This window comes from Diabrotica virgifera, chromosome 1 (assembly GCF_917563875.1).
Source record: "Diabrotica virgifera virgifera chromosome 1, PGI_DIABVI_V3a".
Lineage (NCBI taxonomy): Eukaryota > Metazoa > Arthropoda > Insecta > Coleoptera > Chrysomelidae > Diabrotica > Diabrotica virgifera.
This window is the reverse complement of record NC_065443.1, coordinates 79,119,906-79,145,179: the sequence shown is the minus strand read 5'-3', so window position 1 is coordinate 79,145,179 and position 25,274 is coordinate 79,119,906. Positions and strand designations below refer to the sequence as shown.

At 32.5% G+C, this 25,274-nt stretch overlaps 1 protein-coding gene and 1 long non-coding RNA gene across 2 annotated transcripts; both read left to right on the top strand.

Annotated features, from left to right (window-relative positions):
* Positions 1–14,150: 14,150 nt before the first annotated feature.
* LOC126878931 (uncharacterized) lies at positions 14,151–17,993 on the top strand. The gene is made up of 2 exons (XR_007695887.1): positions 14,151–15,482; positions 15,636–17,993. It is a non-coding gene; the product is annotated as an uncharacterized LOC126878931 (long non-coding RNA).
* Positions 17,994–20,392: 2,399 nt separating this feature from the next.
* Positions 20,393–20,827, top strand: LOC126878919 (mblk-1-related factor 1-like). Its single transcript, XM_050641809.1, has 2 exons — positions 20,393–20,603; positions 20,665–20,827. The coding sequence occupies exons 1-2, from the start codon at positions 20,398–20,400 to the stop codon at positions 20,825–20,827; spliced, it is 369 nt and encodes a 122-aa protein (XP_050497766.1). The 5' UTR covers positions 20,393–20,397.
* Positions 20,828–25,274: the final 4,447 nt, after the last annotated feature.

Below are 25,274 nucleotides of genomic sequence, written 5' to 3'. Positions count from 1 at the left end.
CGAAGTTACAATCAACTTCCGGTATAACCGGAAGTAGCAAAGAGACCAAAATATTTTCATTAAATAGTTTATACCTCAAAACCCTTGTATACCAATTTTCATTATTCTGTTAGCTTTAGTTCTCGAGATATTTCTAATAGGCCCTTTATCTGCCTCACCCTGTATACCTAATTCATTATAAATACAAAAATGCATGTCACAGTTCGGACGAGAATTTTAGTTATTAACAAATAAGAGTCAAAAATGGCAGTTTTTTCGTTTAAATGGCTACAGGTAAAAATAGGGTAATTAAATATCTTATTATAAAAATCTTCTTGTAGTAAATGAGCCAAGGTTTAAAATGGCAGTTTTTGAATTTTGGTCCGATCATTTGTTGCTTCGGAAATTGCAAAATAAGACTAAAATTTCGAAAATAAAAAATTTGCTATAACTTTTGCGACATTGACCTTACGACTTTTATGTTGCATGAAAAGTTGAGTCAAACAGTCCATATAATGCACAAAATTTTTTAAGACGATTCATCAATTAGTTTAATAGTCCACGTAATGAAGCTTAAAATAGGACAAAACCTCGCAATTTTTACAGAATGGATCGATTTGCTTTAAAATTTGAGAATAAGTGGTGGATAGGCCAAGGATCAAAATCTATATGATGCCGAAAGGCGCTTTTACCATGGGGGTGGTTGCCACCCCATCACGGGGGTGGAAATTTTTTATTATATTTTGACCGCAAAAGTTAGTAAAAACATTAATTCTAAGCAAAAAATGTCCTATACTTTTTTTTGAATAAATTAATAGTTTTCGATTTATTCGCTATCGAAAGTGTTTATTTTATATCGAAAAAATCAATGTTTTTAATAAGTTTTCTGCTAATAACTCAAAAAGTTTCGTTTTATCAAAACAACCTTACTTAACAAAAATGTACCTTTTAAAAAAATTAAAAAAACCGTTTTTTTTTATTTTTTTTTTAAGATCAATGGTAATCGAGCTATACTTTATTATATGTTAGCTCTTCTTCGTCAAATGCTAAATATTGTAGTTTCAAAGTCGAATGACGGGAAAACTATGCATTTTTCGAGGATAACTTGTTGAAACTAATTTAAAGTAATTAAGAATATCTATCTGCAGAAATAGAAAAATAGTCCCTAGCTAAAAAATTAAATGACTTATAATGAAAAGAATGCCAGTCCCTATTTTTTTTTCAGCGAAAAAGTGATCAGAAGCAACCTCCTAATCAACACCCTAATTAAAGTTACGCCCGGTTTCATAATCAGTTAAAGTGGACTTTAAGTTTTAAGTTGGTACCCTTGTCAATGCAATTCATATGGGTAAATGTCAACGTTAGAGTGAACTTTAGTTAATGTTCACTTTAAGTTGATTATGAAACCGGGCGTTAGTCATTGAACTTATTTGGTCTTCTTTATTTACGTATTATTAATAGGTTCTAGAAGTTTGACCGGCTTAGAATAATGATTATTTTAAAAAATGGGGCTAAATCGAATAACGAATTTTTGTAGTTTGGAAAAAAATGGATTTTTCTTCAGATTAGAAAGATTAGCATCAGAGATACGAAAAAATGTTTACATATGAAACTATAGCTTATTTAATTTCCAAGAAAATAGTTTGCAAAATATTTTTATACGGCAAAAATTGAGTGAGCTATTGACAATTAAAACATGTAATAACATGCAAAAACCACCTTTACCAACCCTTTCAAAGTCACCTCTTTTTGCTACTCAGGATTTTAAAAAGATTTAATATTAATAAGCTTATAGATCTTGTAAAAACCTACAAAATTCTTTTTTACCAAACTTTCTAAGATAAAAAATAAAAAAATTACGGTTGAAAAATCAATATATTTTTTAGAAAAAAAAAAGGATAAATCCAATTGGAAGCACAATAATGTAAGTTAGCGGTGCTTTTAGTTATTGGCCTTACCCATTCTTCTTTATTTATGTATTATTAATAGATTTTAGAAGTTTGACTGGCTTAGAATGATTAGCTTTTAAAAATTTGGAGTTTAAAGCGAATAACAAATTTTTGTAATTGGGTAAAAAATTTCATTCTCTTCAGAATAAAAAGATTACCATCAGAGACACGAAAAAATGTTTAAATATGAAATTGTAGGTTATTTAATTCCCAAGAACTTCTTATGAAAACATTTTTGCTACGGCAAAAATTGAGTGAATCGTAGATGAGTATACCATCGAAAAACATTGATTTTTAGATATAAAACTAACACTTTCGATAGCGTATAAATCGAAAACTATTAATTTTATCAAAAAAATGTATGGAATATTTTTTGCTTAGAATGAATGTTTTCATCAATTTTTGCAGTCAAAATATAATAAAAAATTTCCACCCCCGAGATGGGGTGACAACCATCCCCATGGTAAAAGCGCCTTTCGGCATCATATAGATTTTGATCCTTGGAGTATCCACTACTTATTCTCAAATTTTCAAGCAAATCTGTCCATTCTGTAAAAATTGCGAGGTGAAAAGCTTCGGTTCCTGGACTATAAATTTTATTCAATTTGTTAATTTCAAAGTTTTTTTTTCGCAATGTTATTATTCAGAAAATAATAATGATATAGCAATTCTGTGGAAACCACATGAAAGAAGAATAGTCATATTTTCAATGTATTTAAAACAATCATTAAAAAGTCATTTTTATCACTCCAAAAATGTTTTACTAATGTAGAGTCATTTTTGGCTTATAAACAATTTGAATAACTTTGTTAATATTGACTGTAGGCTAAAACTAGGATGAGATTTGAAAAGCTGGTATTTGTACACGAATTAAAAAAAAACTTTTCGCCTAGGTTAATTACGGTCAAAGGTAGCCACTTTTTTATTTAATTGACGGATACTTTGTTTATAACAATTAAGCAACCTAACTAGCGCCATTTTGAAGTTGAAGGTATATAGCTTTTGTGTAAAAGTTTGAGTAAACTTTGAACTTCAACATGGTGGTTAATAAAGCTTTAAAAATGACGTCCTAGCGAAATCGATTCGTGGTCGGTGGAGACGAATTATTATAATCCGTGCACTCAAAAAATGAAACTGATTCTTAAAAGATATGCTGCGATTAATATCTCCGGAGATTTTTGATGGATTTGGATCATAGTTTTTTTAATTTGTATGTACTCGTAGTCTTATAGAGTACGTTATGTACACATATCCCCACCTAACATTACAAAATGTTAGGGGGAACCCCCTTATCACTCAGGGATATAAAAAATAGATTACGACCGATTCTAAGACCTACTGAATATACATACCTAAATATATGATTTCATAAAAATCGGTCAAGCGGTCTCGGAGGAGTATGGCAACTAACACTGTGACAGGAGAATTTTATAAATGTAAATTATAGATGGTTATTAACAAGTAGGAGTCGGTGATAGAAGAATGAAAATTACGATTTGTATGTATTTTTTAATTCTACATCATATAAAATAAAGGTAGACAATTTTGTCCAAAAAAATAAAAAAATAATGTCAGGGGACAACCCCTCTTATAACTTATGGTTATGAAAAATAGGTTAAAACCTATTCTCAGTCCTATAGGATCTACGTGTAAAATTTAATAAAAAATCGGCCAAGCCGTTTCGGAGTAGTATGGTAACCAACACTGTTACAGGAGAATTTTATGTATACAGCGATGAGCGCTCTAATAACCGGCCAAATAGCGCAAAAGATGCAAAACATAATACATTGCGAAACAAAAGGAGATGAAACTAGTGGAGGTGGAAATGATTGTTATAAACGTATAAATTAACATTACATTACACAGTTTCCCACCTTTATATACGTCTGTGACAGGAGTATTTTATAAAATTCTTTGGTCAATAGTTATAGAGTTATAGTGGTCATACTCCTCTGGTACTTCTAAAGGTGGGAAACTATGTAATGGTGGTAATGTAATGTTAATTTATACGTTTATAACGATCATTTCCATCTCCACTAGTTTCATCTCTTTTTGTTTCGCAATGTATTATGTTTTCCATCTTTTGCACTATTTTGCGGGTTATTAGCACGCTCATCACTGTATAGAAGTCACTGTGAATTAAATAATAAAAGTGGCTAATTTTGACCGTAATTAGCATAGAAGATCTACTCTACATTAGTATAATGTTTTCGGAGTGATAAAAATGACTTTTAATGATTTGTTTCAATACTTTGAAAACATAAGCATTCTTGTTTCATGTGGTTTCCACAGAATTGCTATATCGTTATCATTTTCTGAACAACATTGGGAAAAAAGCTCTTTGGGATAAACAAATTGAATAAAATTTAAACTAATTGACGAATGGTCTTAAAATTTTTTGTGTATTATACGGATTATTTGACTCAACTGTTCATGCAATATGAAAGTCTTAAGGTCATTTTCAAAAAAGTTATAGCTTTATTTTCGAAAATTTAGTCTTATTTTGCAATTTCCGAAGCAACCAATGATTGGACCAAAATTCAAAAACTGCCATTTTAAACCTTGGCTCATCTACTAAAATAGGAATATTATAAATAGGATATTTAATTACCCTATTTTTACCTATAGCTATTTGAACGAAAAAACTACCATTTTTTACATTTATTGGTTAATATTAATAACTAAAATTCTCGTCCAAACTGTGACGTGCATTTTTGTATTTATAATGTATTAAGTATTGTTTTGGCTTTTAGCAAACCAAATGGAAAAAATTTAATAATAATAACTTACCGAGATTTTCTTAGATTTTCTTCGTGTTGTTAAATGTTGAAGCACTATTTTTGGTGGCATTAAGGAAAATGAAGGATGGGATAAAAGAAGGGAACTTACCGAAAATATGTTGTCTGGTATCGTCAATTTGTCTCACGGAAAACACACACAAAATCAAATTAAAATTGTCAAAGTGTACTATACGTTCCGACCGTATGTCTGTTAACGACTGACTGACTTCACATAAAGGACAGAAGATTATGCTTACTTAGAACTGTGTTGCCAAGACGTTCCCGAATTAAAATAAATGAAATATATATTCATATTGGCGCAAACATAGCCCCCGCCCTGAAAAACCCATTTTTCAGCCAAATCTGTATGCAATTTGTGCCGAAAACACAATAAAAAAACTAGTTCCAAATAAATACTCAAAGGACCAGGCATAAATTAATATACCAAAATTTTCAGAGTTAATTACCGTAACTCAAAAAAAAATAATCGAAAAAAAATAAATAAATTCTAATGAAAAATACCTATAACTATATACAAAAGATATTACTGTAAATTTATTGATTCGGAAGAGGGCATAACTTCAAAACTGGTCGTGTAAATGTCCCTTTCGAAGTTTTTACAGTAACATTTCTAACAACTCCGTCTTTACCCGGATGAACCTCAGTAACAATGGCCAACGGCCAACAAAGTGTAGGTACATTGTCTACCTTTAAAATAACAACCGTTCCGATTTTAACATTAGGCAAATCTATATTCCATTTTTCTCTAGTTTGTAAGGTAGTCAAATATTCCAAACGCCACCTTTTCCAGAAATCTTGCACCATTCGATCGATTAACTGGAACCTATCTAACCGGTTTATATTTAAATCTGTTAAATCGTCGGCCGGCAAACTTCCTAACGGTGTTAAATTTAAAAAATGTGATGGAGTTAATACCGATATTTGAGATGAATCAGTTGGTCGACGACAAAGAGGTCTCGAATTTAAGATTGCCTCTATTTGAATTAATAGAGTATTTAACTCTTCATATGTTAACAACTGATCCCCTATGACCTTATAGAGATGCGACTTAGCGCTCTTTACATTACTTTCCCAAAGACCCCCGTGACTCGGACTTTGTGGACTTATAAATTTCCATTCCACACCGTTCAAATTTAATTCACATAACAGTGCATTTTGATATTCTTCCGAACTAGCAAACCGATTAATTTCACTTAAAACCGTTTTCGCACAAACAAAAGGTGATCCCTGATCAGAATACAAAACCTTGCATGGGCCCCTTCTTGCTAAAAGTCTTTTAAATGCTTGCATAAAATGTGGTGTGCTTAAAGAACTCACCAATTCTAAATGAACCGCTTTTGTGCTTAAACAAACCGCTAATAAACAATACGATTTATGAACCGCCGCATTACGTTTTTTACCTAATGTAATATTTATTGGCCCAAAATAGTCAACCCCTACGTGTAAAAAGGGTTTAGTAGCAGTAACCCTCGATACCGGTAAATCTGCCATGAGCGGTGTCAAAATTTTCGGTTTATTTCTAAAACAACGATTGCATTTAAAAACCCGATTTCTTATAAGATTTCTTGCCCCAAGAATCCAATACTTTTGACGCAATAAAGCTTCAAGCAAATATGCCCCCGTATGCATATAAATTATATGATAAAAATCAACAATCCGTTCAACTAACGTTTCTTTTCCCGGTAAAATTAGTGGATGTTTTCCCGAAAACTAAGGGATGAATTATTAAGTCGTCCCCCACCATAAGTAAACCGTCTTGTAAAAATGGCCGTAATTTCTTAAGCTGTGTTTTACATTGTTTGTTTTCTTTTATCATTTTTATTTCAGTTTCAAAATGTTTTAACTGAATTAACTGAATTAAATAACATTCTGCTGTTCTTAGCGCAGTAGCCGTAATTAATTTTTGCACAGGAATTAATTTTAACAACATTAAAACCCGAACCGTAATCCGTAAAATTTTATGCCAGCTAGAATGACGTTCAACCAATTCAAGTAAGGGATGAATTTTTTCACCCTGCTTCTCCTCCTCAATAACCAAAACCTTAACCTCCGAAATATCCGATTCTAATATTGAAGAAGGCCAGTCCGATTCCCGTAATTTTATCCAACTAGGACCTTGTAACCAAAGTTCATGATTTATTAATTGTGAGGGTGTCAACCCTCTTGACAAGCAGTCCACGGGATTATTTTTACCTTCAATATGTTGCCATGAAATATTAGGAAGGTTTTCTTTAATTTGCTGCACTCGATTAGCTACAAAAATATCTTTGGTATTTGCCGAAGTTAACCAACTCACCACCGTGGTCGAATCAGAATACGCAACTAGTTGTGAAATATGAGTAAGTTTGCTATAATTTTCAAATATTAATTTCAGCAAAGATGATAACAACAAAGCCGCGCATAATTCTAGCTTCGAAATGGTCATGGTCTTTTTTAAAGGTGCACATCTCGATTTTGCAGCAACCAGTCTCACACTCACTTCACCGCTAGAATTTACAACCCTTAAATAAACTACCCCACCGTAACCGTCTTGACTTGCATCCGCAAACCCCAAAATCATAATCGGAACATCCCTCATGGCTCCTACATGTCTAGGGACCTCAAATTTTGAAAAATCTTGCCATTCATTGCATACCTTTTCCCATGATTTTTTAATCGTATCCGGGGGTGAGTCATCCCAACCCAATTTTAGTTGCCATAACTCCCTGATCATTAACTTTAAATGCAAAATAAATGGAGCAATCAGACCAATAGGATCATAACATTTTGCAGTAAGAGATAAAATCTTACGTTTTGTACAATTTTTATCGGGGTTGGTTAACCTATAGTTCAAAACATCCCTCTGCGGATCCCATTGCATCCCTAAAACTTTAGTCTCCGATTTAAATGTAACCGAATTTTGTAAACGTTTTTCCAGCGGAATTTCTGATAACAAATTGTCCAAATTAGTCGACCATTTAACTAAGTCAAAACAACCACCTTTGAAGAGCTTTACCGATTGATTATATAATTCTTTAGCTTCAATTTCGTCCGGAACCCTCGTTAAAAAATCATCCATATATAGCCCCGAAGAAATATATTTTTTAGCTAAAGGATAATATTTGCCATCTTCATTTATCAATTGCTGAACCGTCCGTAGCGCTAAAAAAGGTGACGGCCTTAAACCGAACGCAACCACCGTAAATTCATACGTTTTTATTTCCTCGTTTGGATCAAATCTCCATAATATTCTTTGAAACCGCCAGTGATCTTGTACTAATTTTATTTGTAAAAACATCTTTTTTAAATCCGAACTCAATGCTACTGGAAAAAGCCGAAAATTTATTAATAAAGTGCATATGTCCGCCTGCAGTTTAGGCCCGCTATGCAATAAATCATTCAAGGAGACATCACTGTCTGAAGGGCAAGATGCATCCAATACGATACGTATAGGTGTACTTAAACTCTCTAATTTTATTACAGGGTGATGACTAATATAATAGGATAAGTCACAATCTTCTTTTTCCAATAATTTTAAGTATCCTTGATCCAAAAAATCCTGCATAATTTTATTGTAATCCGCACGCAAGCTGTCCGATTTTGTTAACCGTTTTTCCAAGGTTTTTAACCGATTTTCCGCCGAAACCCTTGAATTTCCCAAATTTTTTGGTGAACTTTTAAAAGGTAATGCAACAGTAAACCGGCCCGATATATCCCTGGAAACCGTGGTTTTATAAATATTTTCACATTCTATAGCGTCTAAATCCGGAATTTCCCGTTTTGGAACCTGCTCTAATTCCCAAAATTTTGTCAAAATTTGTTCAATCGATGTTTCTTCCCTTAAAGTGAGCAAATTTATGGGAGTGGAATATTCCGTATCCACCTGACCCATAATAACATACCCGAACGTTGTTTCTAAAGCCGCCCCTAAACCTGAAGAACTCAAAATCCGATTACCGCCGAAAAGAATAGGAAAAAACTGCGCACCGATTATGCCATCGATTGATTTAGGTTCAAAAAACTTATCGTCCGCTAATTGTAAATTTTTAAATTCCGATAAAGTTTGCAAATTTAATTTCGTTTTTGGCAATTTATCTGTAATATGATCAATAACTAAAGCTTGAACATCGTATTTTTTAGTCTGATCAAAACGCGAAGCGATAATAATGTCCGTTACTCCCCTTACCGACTGAGAGTTTTGTCCCAAACCTTGTACCGAAGAATTAATTTTTGTATATCTAAGACCTAGTTTTTTACAACATTCCGTGGTCAAAAGATTACACTGACTACCGTTGTCCAAAATAAACCGCGCCGTTGCATTTTGTAAAGGACTATTTAACACACATACCGTTACCGTTGCTAATAGAACCGTTTTTTCCTGATTTCTACTCAAAAAACTAGAATTTTGAAACGCACAATTAACTGAACCCGAATTGTGGTTATTGGAACCCGTTTCTGGAATACCGACACCAGAATTTGGTTGATTATTTTGATTATTTTCCTTCGCACCCCTTATTTCCGGTTTTCCTGCGCATAAAAGAAAATGATGATTCTTGGCACACTGGGCACACGGTCTTTTTAAGCACTGTCTTACACCATGTGACTGGGAAAAACACAGAAAGCACAAATTATTATTTTTTACCAAATCGTACCTTTGTGTAGGATTCATAGCCTTAAATTTATCACACCTACCCAAAAAATGTGACGATTTTTTACATAAAACACAAAAAGGCATTCTGTTATTGTTTTTATTCTCATGCTGGCTTACAAAAAATGATTTCGAATTTTTATTTTTATGATAGCCACCGGAGCTAGCCTATTGTGAGTCACTATTATGCAAAATTTTTGTTTGATCCTTAACAAATTTAATTAAATCCGTGTAAGTAGGAATAACCGTTCCGCACATGTGATTTTCAAAAGATTTTACCGTTTCCCTGTCCAGTTTTGAGAGTGCATGATAAAGTAAAATAAAATCCGTTAAATCCGGGACATCCAACTTTTTTAAGGCATTAACCGAGGCGTCAAAGATTCTAAAAAACTGTTTAGATTTTTTTCAGATTCCGATTGCAAGGATTTAAAATTAAAAATTTGTTGTAAATAAGTGTTTGCTAACAACCTTTTATTATGATATTTTTCTAAAAGTGCTTTCCATAACGTGTCATAATTATCCCCAGAAGTAGCTATTCCCGCACAAATACTAAGGGCCGATCCCTTTAAATGTGAAACCAAAAGCCGAGCCTTATCTGCATCCGTCAGCTGGAAATTATCGTGTACCAATGGTTTGTAAATCGAATAAAAAGTTTCCCATTCCTTTGGTTCTCCGTGGAAATCTGGAATAGTGATTTTTGGCAAATGACTGTGTACATTACACTGTTGTTGTGTACTTTGCTGTAAAGTTGGATTTACAATATTGGTGCTTGGTTTTAATTTTGTATAAGCCGCCCTTGCTTCACAACACATTTCGTTAATAACAGACATCACCTGAAAATCTGGTTTATAGTTTTCATCAACGTCAAACCCGACTGCGTTGATTTCATCCAAAATTTTGAGAATTTCTGTCCTTGTCGAATCCATCGACTGATACAAGTTTGTGAATTTTTTAATGGTGTTATCCGTAGTTAAGTTTTTCGATAAGTCATATAAAGTCTGAATGATTGTATAAAGCGTTTCTTTTTTAGCCGTTAATACTTTAAATTGCCTTTCGTAAGTAGTCATTGTTACTGAAATCAATCCGCAAAATCAGAAAAAAAACAAAGTCTACTTTAAGAAAACTGTAGCATATAACAAACCAGGTCTGAGTATAAATTTTGAATAAAATTAATTAATTATAGAGATTTGTTAAAAAACAAGCCTTCCGGGCAGTTATTATGCAAACTCTTTATTTTGTTTAGAACCGTGAATCAAATTTAGTATTTGTTTACAAAATAATGTTTATTCATATATCCGAATTTTTCCGTAACCGATTGAGTCGAAAAATATTCACGTTTGACAACACCGCAAATATTTAAAAACCTAACTTCTTTCACGCCCGAAGCCCAAGTTGTTCCGAGAAACAAAAACGATACAAATACAAAAATCAGCAAAAAGTTATCACAGAGTTTTTTTTTCCGATACGTGCCGACATTAAATTTTACCGAACAATTTGTTTCTAAATAAGAATATTATTATTTAATAATGCAAAACTAAGCAAAGCAAACTGTAAACCTACGCTGAATATCCGGCTCGAAGGACCAAATTATGTTTTGGCTTTTAGCAAACCAAATGGAAAAAATTTAATAATAATAACTTACCGAGATTTTCTTAGATTTTCTTCGTGTTGTTAAATGTTGAAGCACTATTTTTGGTGGCATTAAGGAAAATGAAGGATGGGATAAAAGAAGGGAACTTACCGAAAATATGTTGTCTGGTATCGTCAATTTGTCTCACGGAAAACACACACAAAATCAAATTAAAATTGTCAAAGTGTACTATACGTTCCGACCGTATGTCTGTTAACGACTGACTGACTTCACATAAAGGACAGAAGATTATGCTTACTTAGAACTGTGTTGCCAAGACGTTCCCGAATTAAAATAAATGAAATATATATTCATATTGGCGCAAACAAGTATATAGTATCCAAAAAACCCATTTGCAACCTGGCTGATCAAGTGTTTCGACAAAAACCTTATTTCTCTGGACTAACAAGCAATGTACAGATTTAAAAATATACTTATCTGACAAATGATGATGAAATGGATTGTTATTAAAAAGAGAAATATCTAAAATAAACAGCAATAATTTTCCATAAAACCATAAAACTCTAATTTTTCATAAAAATCTAATCTGCTATGAAATAATAATAAGTGAACTCTTCTAAATTGCTCAAAATATGAGCAGGGGTACATTCTCAAGAGCTCAGTTCACAAAGTTAAACAGAGGTGCCAATTTGAACTACGACACTAACAACAAATGGACTACTTAATTAGATCTTACCAGGTCTAATGTTAAAAAAATTATAAAGCCTTATAGACCAGTAAGGATCTGCGAAAAAAGGTCTATTTTTGGATGTGAGAGGTGGCATTCGGATTTTTGCAGATAAAGTTAGGTGACACCTTCAGTAATAATAATTGACTTATGCTCCTTCGCAAATATGCCCGGAACATTAATAAAAAAATTAAAATATTTAAAAATTTCGAAAAACATCGATTTTTTTGCTTTCTTTGCTTATAACTTTAAAACGATTCGTTTTGGAACATAAAAATAGAAATAAAATAAAGATAATTGAATTTTGTATGATATACGACTGGTAAAAAATGTCTTAAGGTATTACCTTTTCTGCAATATAGCAATAAATACAAAATAAGGGGGCAAAATAAGTCTGTTGGTATTCAATATTTTTTAACCACTTTGGTGGGCACTTAGAACATTAGTAATTCGCTTAGGAAATTCTTTGTAACATACTTAAATCGTATCAAATGTCATTAAAATCGACCTAATAAATTTTGCATAATAAATTTGCAATCTAAATTTCAAATTCTCAAATGCAGAAGAAGTTCAAATTTTTTAAAATCTTTCTGAACAAAAAGTAGACCATTTATAAGTTGGCTTTTTGGCATTTTTTTACATATAAAGAGGTGCTCTACCTATCTAATACACTTTACAGAATTAAAATCGGATTATTTAAGGGGGCCCAGCAATGTTTTAAATTTATAAACAATTTTTTGGCTTATAAACAAATAGCTTTGTTTAATAATAAAAAAATTAATTTTTAGCAATGCAAATAATTAAAACCGGTATAATTTGACTTAAACTTTCAAATTCTGTCAGCAGAATTGCTATTTTATTTTTTAATCAAACGTTATTCGCGTTCAAAAATTGTAATTTCTCGATTTTTTGAAAGTTACACCGCCTTTATCTCAAAAACTATGCAACCTACAAAAAAACTTGTAGGAACATTTTTTGCTCAGAATTACCCAAGAAATGCAAGAAAATGTTTTATTTTGCGAAAAATCGATTTTATGTAATTCCTCAAGTTCATGTTTATAACAATCTTATCGACATCCGGATCAACTGTTACCGAAAAAATTCATGTTCTACGGGTCAAAATACATAAAAAAACTTGGGTAAGTCCATCTAAATAAAGGAGCCCGTAGCACCCCCTCCTGGCCACAGCACTAATTTGTTAATAAGCCAAAAAATTGTTTATAAATTTAAAACATTGCTGAGGCTGCTTAAATAATCCGATTTCAATTCTGTAAAGTGCACTAGATAGGTGGAGTACTTCTTTATATGTAAAAAATTTGACAAATCTTTGTATGTTCTAGTTTTTGTTGTGCAATATTTTAAAAATTTTTAATTTTTTAAAAAAAGTTTAGATTGCAAAATTATTATGCAAAATCTAGTAAGTCAATTTTAATGAAATTTGGTGTACGGTTTTAGCACATTACAAAAATTTTCTAAACGAATTAGGAAGGTTCCAAGTGTAACCTAAGTGATGGAGAATCATTGAATAAGGACAGGCTTGTTTTGCCTCCTTATTTTATATTTATTGCTATTTTGAAGCAAGGGTGATAAATTACGACATTTTTAACCAATCGCATTTGATAGAAAATTTAATTACCTTTGTTTTATTTCTATAGCACTTTGTTCTAAAATGAATAATTTTTAAGTTATAAGCAAAAAAAGTAGAAAAAAACGAAATTTTTTGAAATTTTTAAATAGGTTATTTTTTTTTATTAAGGTTCCGGGCATATTTGAGAAGAAGCATAAATCAATTATTATTAACGAAGTTATCACCTAACTTTATCCGCAAAAATCTGAATGGCCACCTCTCACATCCACCTAAAAACAGATCCTTACTGGTCTACTAATCTAATTAAACCGGGAGCAGTCGCGCTCTCTTCTGTCACGTAAGTAGTCGTGCGTAGAGAAAAAATCTCACAATACAAATTTAAATACGAATTTAAAACAAATTTCTATTTTATAATATTTTTATTTAGGGTAAAACGCCAGTTATTGGACACGAGACAGTTATTGGACATTACAGTGTTAACTTACGATTATAAGATTTCTGCAAGTGCTAACAAGAGTATATTTCACTAGGTGGCACTACTCGCTTCTATATTACGTACATTCTTATGTCTATGTTCTGCCTTTAACGGGTTCTGTGATTTTGGCGGTAAATATTTTTAGGTTATGTGAGTGAAGTGGCATTTAAGCATTGTGTTAAGCATCTGCTCTGACTTTTTTTTCAAAACTACGTGTTGTTTTTAAGGTAAGATTGTATTTTTATTTAAAAGCGTGTAGTTAAGACACTTATAGTCCCTAAGGTAGATCGCGTACAGTAATAGGGATTTTAATTCGGATTTAATTACGCCTGTCCAATAACTAAACTAGAAAACTTGCTAAATTCTATTATGGGACACCTGTCCAATCACTAGATAACTATACTTACCACATCCCTAATAGCACACGACGTCCTTTGGACGTCCAAAATAGGTCCATTTTTGGTCCTTACGTCCATGGACTATAAACGGACGTCCTTTGGACGTCCCATTTTGGACGTCCTTCGGAAGGAATAAATATGGACGTCCTTTGGACGTCCGACGTTGGACGTCCTTCGGACGGAATAAATATGGACGTCCTTTGGACGTCCGACGTTGAACGTCCTTTGGACGTCCATACTGGACGAAATACGGACGTTTTATGAACGCGTATATATTATATTGGACACATTATACCAATTACGGGATCAAATAGCAAAATAATTCAATAAAATATTAACTTACGCGTTAACTTTACGTTAATGAAATACAGTCAAACCTGTCAGTAACGGCCACTAAAATGAAAGAACTATTGGCCGATATAGAAAGGTGGCCGTTATTGCCAGTTTTTGTAGTCTAGATATACAGTAAAACTTGTGTTACTGGCCACCTGATAAAATCGGCCACCTGTACTAACGGCCAGTTTAAATATTCCCCAAACCAATTATATCTAGACTACAAAAACTGGCAATACCGGTCACCTTTCTATATCGGCCAATAGCTTTTTCATTTTTAGTGGCCGTTACTGACAGGTTTTACTGTAATTGGTTTGGGGAATTTTTAAACTGACCGTTAGTACAGGTGGCCGGTGTTTGCAGGGGGCCGGTAACACAGGTTTTACTGTAGTTTAAATCGAAAAGATTAATAAATCTTAATTCAAAATTGTATATACAATTATTACAATTATAAACAAACTATATAGTTTAATATCCAAAAAATGTTTTTGATTTTATGTAATGTAATGAAAATCTTATTTGTAAATTATTGGTTACAATGTTTAACAATAGGAAATATTCAAGAATAAATAAAATAAAAGTTTAATCCTAACAACACAAAACATTCCAGGAATGTAGGTACTACCGTTCTATTCCGTGAACATCTATCTGATTAAATTATGGGTGGAAAGTTACCACAAGATATTCTATGAACATAGTACAATGTCTTCCTGGAGGGGTAAAATTTTCCATTACAAGATTTTAAGAGAGGCCATTTATTGTACTGTTCAATTTGCGTTCATTTTCAAATTTGCCGCGCGAGTATCTATGTAGCGTCTCGTGGTCATTGGTCATCACATTTCATTTTCATAACATAACCGATAACCTAAAAATTTAGTAAAAAAGTAAAAATTTTGATTGGAAAAAAATGCATCGATAAGGGGGTGTGGGAAATGGAAATTAGTGGCTTTTTTGCTGTACTGTCTGCTAGTTTTTGCTCTGGGCACTGGCTAGATCTCTTGTTTAAGCAATTTTGTAAGTATTATAAAATCCGTTTTCAATTTTCTTTATTCTTTATGAAACGAATCATTTATACATGCATATTATTACCTGTAAATAGGTACCTATTTCTTTTGATTTTTAATTGTAAAGAATGGAAAAATTACCGTTCATTTTAATTTTTTTTAGAATCAGCTGAAAGTGGCCTACAAAAAAAAAACCAAGAAGGAAATGTATAGCCTTGTGGCTATGAAAGGCAAAAGAGAGATATAAAAAGTGTATTGGCTAGTTGGAAGAAAGTCCACATTGTCCATGCATAATAAGTTATTACATTATCAACAAATATCAAGAAGATAGCAGGGTCACGAGCATCAACTTCATGAGTTCAAGAATATCGAGGAAATCCAGCTCCTCGATACTACTGGGCAAACTAGAAGATTGAAGAGGACAAATCCTTTTGAACTAGTTTGAGTGATAGGTGATAGTGAAAAACGGAGCATAGTGCTTGTGTGCTGTGCCTGTGTATGTTAGAATAGTGCACGATCTTGTTAGATTAGATAAGAGACGCTATGGGGTAAGCTTTTCATTTTAAGAAACAGTAGTAATTTAGGCTAAATTAAAATTGCTCATTGGTCAGTTATGACCAGATTGTTTTTTTATGTTTGGCAAAAAGGACTTAAGTCAGAATTGCACATTGATAATGTTTTGATGATTTCTGGACCAGAAAAAAACTGTTGTAGATGTAAACTGTATGTACAGTAGAATCTACTACAGTACTGTAGAAATCATCAAAACATTATCGATGTGCAATTCTGACTTAAGCCCTTTTTCCCAAACATCAGAGAATTGTAATGTACAATAATTCTCCTATCTGCTTTTTCATGAATTTTGTAGGAGACGAAAAACCATTTTTAGGATCATCTGCTTTCACATGTTTTGTAGTAAATAGATAGTTGAATTTACTACAAAACATGTCAAAAAATATATGAAAACAGGAGGTGACTATAAAAAAAGTTTTTAGTCTCTCTTACAAAACTCATGAAAAAACAAATCGGAGGTATGTCACATCAGTGACTAAGAATGTCTAAAAAATATACTTTGATGTCCCAAGAACCAAATATAACCTACAGTCCATCTAATTTACTTACTGTTGCACGTCATTATCTACGCCAGAGATCTAAGTTGACATAGTTGCCAAAGTATAAAAAGATCCTGAATCCATTTTAAATCAAATATGTCACATAATTATTGTAAACGTGGATTATACAACAAAACAAATTAATATTCAATGTAAATAAGTAAAAACTTAAGAAATAGAGAACAAGAATTAAGTTATAATCTTTTAAGATTTGCAGTGCAAGAGTTTTTGCACTGCATTGTTAATAATTAAAAAACGGCTCCGAACTCTTGGCAAAAAGCCGGTAGGTTTCTTTGTATAAGTATGTCTACAATAACAACTAAAAAAGTTGTCAGATACCTCGATTATTCCAAGTCGTTATAAAATTAGGTGAAATTTATATTTTTATAGTAGAGGATCTTTTTATATTAAAGTAAATAATAAAAACAGTAAATATAATAAATAAAACAGATACTTATAGTAAAGAATATAAACAAATATGAAGTGTCATCACCGTAACTGTCAAATAAATGTTACCAATTTATTCTAAAATGTCACCTTCGTTCGATTACAGTTACAGTGTGATCCGAACAAATCTGCTTCATAAAAACGCTTTATAATCCATTTATACAAATTAAATGAAACATATTATTGTGTATTTCTTTAGGTTAACATTAATAGAAATCTTCAAATATTATTTCTACGCGTATATAATAAAATATGTCTAGTGGCTGTAATTCCAGTGTACTCGGCAAAGTGATTCTAAAAAAGAACACACCTACCGCCTAAATATTTCGTGTTGGTATCATGCAACCTCACAGGCTACGACGCGGATGACGCGCAACAGTTAGTAAATTAGACGAAGTATGTAGATATATACAGGGTGTAACAAAAATACAGGTCATAAATTTAATCACATATTCTGGGACCAAAAATAGTTTGATTGGACCTAACTTACCTTAGTACAAATGTGCACACAAGAAAAGTTACAGCCCTTTGAAGTTATATATATATAATAGCACCAAGGGTCTTAGAGGCCCATGGCTTGAAAAGTTTGTTTTTTTTCTTCATTTTCACGTTTCTTTATGTACTGAGATCTTCTCTGGCTTGATATGTGATTTTTCTCCATTCCTTCCTGTTATTCATTTTTCTTTTCTGACCCTGTAGCACCATTCTTTCCAAATCTTTTTCGACCTCTTGCTTCCATCTATTTTTCGGCCTTCCTCTTCTCTTTCTTGAAGCTGTAGTGTAGTTTAGTACCATTTTTGGAGTCCTCGTGTTTGGCATCCTTTCAATGTGACCTCGCCATCTAAGTCTCTGTGCCTTTATCATTCATTTGAAGTTACAAGATGAAGTGATTTTTTCCAATATATCGAAAACTATTAGAGATTTTTTATTGAAAATGGACATGTGGCATTATTATGGCAGCAGTATCTTATGAAAAAACTATAGTAAAATTTGGACACCCCATAAAAATTTTGTGGGGGTTTTGTTCCTTTAAATCCCCCCAAACTTTTGTGCACGTTTCAATTTAATTATTATTGTAGTACCATTTAAACACAACGTTTTAAAAACTTTTTTGCCTCTTATTGCTTTTTCGAAAAGTCAATTTTTATCGAAATATTTTGAATATTTGTCAAATCCACCACATATTTGTATATGGTTAAGTACGATTATGGAGACTTGGTAATAATATGCAGACTTATTTATGCTTTACATTTTTAGGGATATTTTGAACCATATTAAAAAAGAAGCCAGATCTCGATAAAATGTGCCTTATCGAAAAAATACAAAGAGGCAAAAAAGTTTTAAAAACATTCTGTTTAACTAATGGTACCTCAGTAATAGTTTAATTGGAACGTACACAAACATTTGGGGGGTTTAAAGGAACAAAACCCCCATAAAATTTTTATGTAGACATGTTAAAAAAGAAGTCGCAACTCGATAAAAACTGCCTTATCTGAAAAATACTAAGAAACAAAAATATTGAATTTAACTAATGGTACCACAATAATAAAATTGAATTGGAACATACACAAAAGTTTGGGAGGATCTAAGGGATCGAAACCCCCATAAAATTTTTATGGGGTGCACAAATTTCACCATAATTTTTCTTTAAGATATTCCTGCCATAATACTGCCACATGTCCATTTTCAATAAAAAATCGCTAATAGTTTTCGATATAATCGAAAAAATCGATTTTCATTTTGTAATTTCAAAGGGCTGTAACTTTTTTTATGTGCATATTTGTACTAAGGTAAGTTAGGTTCATTCAAACTATTTTTGGTCCCAGAATATGTGATTTAATTTATGACGTGTACCCTGTTACACCCTGTATATACAGCCGATTACGCACCACCTTAAAAATTGGGCATTTTTGATGTCTCGAATTTCCTAAACCTGTTGTTGCATCTAAGTGATTTTTTTATAATATTCTAGCCTAGGCCCTAGGCTATAGGTTAAGTACCTCCTTATGCTTGTCATGCACGGGGAGCTATACTGTAATATATATTATATCACATCGCACTCTATAGTAATGAGTGAGCCTGCACATATGGAACCATTTGTTTTCTGTCTGCAGGCTCACTCATTACTATAGAGAGCGATATGATATAATGTACATATATTACAGCATAGCTCCCTGTGCATGACAAGCTTAAGGAGGTAACCTATAGCCTAGGCTATAATATTATAAAAAAATCACTTAGATGAAACAACAGGTTTAGGAAATACGAGACATAAAAAAAACCCCATATTTAAGGTGGTGCGTTAATTTCTTGGAGAAGTGTATTGTAATTTAATGTAAATAATGTAATATCCAATGATTGTAATTTAATATAAGATGTAATATAAATTCCTTAAAAAATATATTTTTTATTTCCCACGACATTAGATGGATGTTCGGCAGCAAGACATTGGACCAAACTGGGACGTCCTATGAAGGCCCAATTGACGTCCACCGAACGTCCCTTCGGATGTTAAGTGGACCTCCATTGGGCGTTTGGTAACGTGGCATTTGGACCAAAATTGGACGTCCTGTTAAGGTCCAATTCACGTCACCTAGAACGTCCGGTTAAGGTCCAATTTACTTCCGATTAAGGTCCAATTTACGTCCGATTAAGGTCCCATTTACGTCCGATTAAGGTCCAATTTACGTCCTATTAAGGTCCAATTTACGTCCGATTAGGGTCCAATTTACGTCCGATTAAGGTCCAATTTACGTCCGATTAAGGTCCAATTTACGTCCGATTAAGGTCCCATTTGCGTCCGATTAAGGTCCAATTTACGTCCTATTAAAGTCCAATCTACGTCCGGTTAAGGTCCAATTTACGCCCGATTAAGGTCCCATTTACGTCCCATTAAGGTCCAATTTACGTCCTATTAAGGTCCAATTTACGTCCGATTAAGGTCCAATTTACGTCCGATTAAGGTCCAATTTATGTCCGATTAAGGTCCAATTTACGTCCCCTAGGACGTCCGATCAAGGTCCAAATTACGTCCGATTAAGGTCCAATATACGTCCCCTCGGACCTTAGATGGACGTCCAATGGACGTTCGGTAGCGCGACATTTGGACCAAAATAGGACGTATAAAGGACGTTCCTCGGACGAAAACGGACGTCCAATGGACGTCCGTGAAGGACGTCCAATGGACGTCCATTGGACGTCCTTGTGCTATTAGGGATATTTCTACAATTTTCAACGTGTTTACGTATAATTAACTGGATATAGCAGTAAAATTAATTTAATAATCGATTTGACAGTTATTGGACAGCTGTCCAATAACTAAATTTGGCCGTCCAATCACTAAATTGATTTTTAGGATGTAGTAAAATGCCTAAACTTAGAAAATACGATAAGAATAAACTTATAGAAGCTGTTAAGGATGTCCAAAATGGCACTGAATCGTATAGAACAGCTGAAAAAAAATATGGAATTCCGAAGTCCACTATAGAATTTAAATTAAAACATCCGGAACATAAAGATACACTTGGACCGTCTCCTATTTTAACTTGCGAGGAGGAGAATACTCTGGTTAGGTACGTTCATTAAATTTATCTTGATCTATAGCATTATTTGATTTTACATTCAATATTCCAGATGGATACAAGAAACCGCTTCAAAAGGTTTCCCCAAAAAGGCTAACGATTTAAAAAGCAGCGTGCAAAAATTTTTAACCGAAAATCCTCGCCCCAATAACTTTAAACATAATCGACCTGGAGATGGATGGTTAAAAGTAAGTCGCCAAAAAAATGTATTTTAATCTGTATTTATCGTTTGATTTTTTTAGGGATTTTTGAAGCGACATCCAGAGGTTTCTAAAAGGACCAGTGAAGGTGTAACGGCAGCTAGCGCTTGTGTATCTGAACGAGACATCAAAAACTGGTTTAAAAATATTGAAACCTATGTTAAAGAAAAACATCCAGAAGAAGTTCTAACTGATCCATCAAGAATTTTTAATGGAGATGAGTCAGGATTTCAAATATGTCCATCTACTGGAAAAGTATTTGCTATGAAAGGTTCAAAAAATGTTTATAATGTTGAAAAAAGCTGTTCAAAAGAAAACGTCACTGTAATGTTTACGTTTTCAGCAGACGGTAAAATTTGCGTGCCTATGGTTATTTATCCTTATCAACGTATTCCAGAAAAAGTTGCTAAAGGCATTAATCCTAAATGGGGTGTGGGCAGAAGCGATAATGGTTGGATGACGGCAGAGACATTCTATCAGTATATTGCGAATGTGTTTTACCCCCACCTAATTGAAAATAATATTAAGCTTCCAGTTATTCTTTTTGTAGATGGGCACAAGAGTCACTTAAGTTACCAATTAAGTCTATTGTGTAATGAACTGCAAATTGAAGTAATTGCACTTTATCCTAACACCACAAGGATTTTACAACCATGTGACGTCTCTATTTGCCGTCCACTAAAAGAAGCTTGGCGGCAGTCAGTAAGAGAATGGGAAGAACAGCATCCAGGAGGGGTAGTCAATAAGGTTGTATTTGCTTCTATATTGGAGCAAGCTACAAAAAAAAGTTATAAAACTGAAACAGTAGTAAATGGTTTCAAGGTTTGCGGATTGTTTCCATTTAAAGCAGATGCTATTGACTACACAAAATGTTTAGGTAAAGAAGTAGTAAGAAATTTAATCATTTCGGATCATCAAAAGAAACCCAAGATGGACTATAATACTTTCGTAAATATCTTAGGTCCTGAAAAAGTTCATAGCTTAGAGAATTTAAAAGAAAATCCAAAGAATAATCTGCCTAGCGACGATAATTTGAATTTGTTGTTCAAAATTTGGAATTTTTTTGAACATGATCCACAACATTCTGATAAACAAATGGTTCTAAAAAATAGAGACACAAACATTAATATTATTCAAAATATAGCTATCACATCTCCCGTTAAAAACACTGAAATAAAAACATCAGAACAAAGTGGTATTGAAAATGTAAATATTTCTGAGAGTAGTAGCACCAATGATATCCATATTCAACAATATAAAACTAATGTTTATGACTTACCCTCTACAAGTAAAATTATTGTTAAACACGAATTTTTAGGCAATTTTTTAACTTCTCCTACTGTACCGGAAAGAAAAAATAAACGTAACACGGAAGACTTCCTTTTGCTATTACATCTGCACGATATCAAGAAATGTTACGAAAAAAGGAGGTTAAAAGAAGAGCAGGAAAAACAAAAACAAGAAAGGAAACGGAAAAGAGAAGAAAAATTAACTAAAAACCAGTGTAGCAACAAAAAGAATTCAAAAAAAGTCAAATGTTCTATTTGTTCAAATGATATTCAATCGAATAAATTAAAATGCGATGACTGTAGTCATTATTATCACGAATGTTGTATTCCTGTTAAGCATAGACAGCATATACCTAACGATGGTGATCTATTTATGTCACAACTGCTTCAATCTGCAGGATAGTGATTCCGATGCTAATAACAGTAACCAAGACAGTGAGGATGAAGACATTGACGAACTTTTCACTCAATACAAAGAAGCACAGAAGCAATTATAAAATTTAATTGTGTCAACTGTACATAATAGGTACCCCATACCGCACAGAAATCTTTGGTTTTTCTTGTAATTTTCATTTGTTTTTAGTTTTTTATTGTGTTAAAGCAGTTGTCCAATAACTAATTTTGAGTGTCCTGTAACTAAATAAACTGTCCAATAACTATAATTTTTGTAACTATTTTTAATAAATATATATTGACAAAAAAGATTTAACACTTTCTTTAAATCCTTTTAGCCATATTGTAATAAACTGTTTAGACTACGTTTTGTATAAATTTCAATTCAATCTGCAGAGAACAATGTGAATTACGAATTTTTAAATTTGAAATTTTCTTAAGTGTCCAATAACTGTATGGTTTACCCTACTTGTTATGTTAAAAATCTCTATTTCTAACAATTTTAAAGCTAATTGGTTCTCAGCAAAGCCATAAATTCCACAAAAAAAAATGAAAAAAGAAATTCCACGCATTACTACGATCCTCCTCGAGGCACTTACGAGTGGAAAGCAATGTTGCAAAAATTTTCATTAGGTTATCACGGAAAAGGATAAAATGTCAGATTTTTTCTAACGCCGCGAGTGCTCCCGGGTTAATAAAATATAAAGGGAGATCCATAGATTGGGCAATCTAAGCAAGCACGTCTAAACAAGTAAATAATGAACAGGAAATACCGAGTAAATTGATTGACACCCCCGAATTTCTAAAAGTACCAAGTAGATCATAAAAAAGACACTTTAAAAAATCTAATAAAAATTAAAAAAAGTTCGGTTTTCTCAAATATCAGGAACTAGGAACAAAGTTAAGACTAAATTATTTGAAGAAACAATTCTTTTCATCAGATTTATGGTGCTGCGTATGATTTGAGTGTGACCTGATAACTAAAGAAAAACTATTAATTTCGAAATACGAAACCAGGTTTATGAAAAACCAGTGGTATAGTACTTAGTTCACAATTCAATCTTAAGGGTGTACAGCAAACGGCAAACAAAAATGGATATAAGTGCAACAGTAAAGAAATCGAAGAGCAGTTTTGGATTCTGGTGGATACTAAGCTTAAAAAATGAAAGAAATACAATTTGAAACCATCGCTATAGTAAGTTTATGTACCTGGAGTAAAAAGGTAATGGTTTTTCAGATATATCGAATAGAATTTCTATAAAAAACATAATTATTAATTATTATAAAATACTAAACACTAATATTCAACATTAAGAAATAAACATCTATATACCACCGATATTGTTTTTATAATACGCAGTAAAAAACCAATTCTAAAATTACAAAACCTAGTATAAACTGTTATGTAAGTAGTAACAAAAGAAGTTTAGAAATGTACAACATTTTAAAATGTAAAGTACTTAATGTTTAAATTAAAAACGAATATAACAATATTTATATAGATAAAAATATAGAATATGAACACCATTTACTCGTTAGAATTAAACCAGCAGTAGAACAAATAAATCTTTAATTAAACAAATATTTTAAATTAAAATTTGAATGTATACTGAAATTTATTTATTTTATTTATTACTTATAGGCCTGGATCCCGCGTAACAAAAAAAGTTTATTAATAACAAGTTGAAAATTTATTAATAGCTTAACGGTGACTAGTCGGACAAACTTTGATGTACGGGAACACTGCAACAGGGGAAGTTTTAATTGTGGAATAAGTTACAGGTTTCGAACGTCAGACTACGAAAACGTCCCATATTATTTTGTCGGACAGAACTTCCAATCGATTTGTTTCCCTTTCTTTAACCCTTTAACGCTCTCTGGTAGCTATATATACCATAAGCTATTACGGCTTAATTTGTCATCAGAGTTGCGGTGAAAACAATTTTTATAGGCGAAGTCGATACACTGAATGCTTGCTGGTAGGTGTGAGTGTGAATACCCGAAAACCTGTATGCGGCGTGGCAACTACGTGCTTTTCACAAAACTGGTATGATAAGCTACCAGTGCCCCTTTCTGCAAAAGTCTATGTAATAAATCGTTCAATTTTATTTTTGTTTTTTGCACAAGTGTCATTTGGAATAAACTACTTCGACAAAAATTGAAGGTAAGTGTCAAGTGTATTTTTTTCATTATTTTTAACTAGCATATAATTCTTTAAAAGCACTGGCATAGTTATTGCAATAATAAATATGTTTTATGAGAATTGTAACCCCAAAATTCATTGTTTTTATTTATCCCGGCATACAAACAATTTTTATTTTTTCGTTTTGAAACTCATGCCAGTTATTAAACAATATTGTGGCAACAAATTTCTGTAAAAATCTTGTTGTTTAATTAACATTAGCGATAGGAAAATAGTTTTAATCATTTTGAGGATTGTACCAAATAAGAGGTTATTTTTTCACATACTAAACCAAAAAATCTCGAGATCGTAGTTTACGCCCAATACTAAAATTTTTAAGAATACATTAAAGCAAAGTTTAGTATTTATTTGCTAGACAAGGTTCTATAAGGCTTTAAATTATTTATTAGACCTATTTGTCATTACAATTTTTCCAGTACATTATTTAGCTTTGGTTAGATTTTTCCAGTACATTACTCTTATGTTTTTTAGATGTCTAGAAACCGACCACTCCTAGAAGCTGAACTCCAGTATATAGTAGACTGTAGACCATCTAAGTGATGAAGAGTATTGTCTTTCCGAATTTGATTGCGATGAG

Coding starts and splice junctions, on each gene's coding strand:
- LOC126878919 (XM_050641809.1), top strand. CDS start 20,398: ATGCCTAAACTTAGAAAATACGATAAGAATAAACTTATAGAAGCTGTT. Junction 20,604..20,664: donor GAGGAGAATACTCTGGTTAG/GTACGTTCATTA, acceptor TCAATATTCCAG/ATGGATACAAGAAACCGCTT.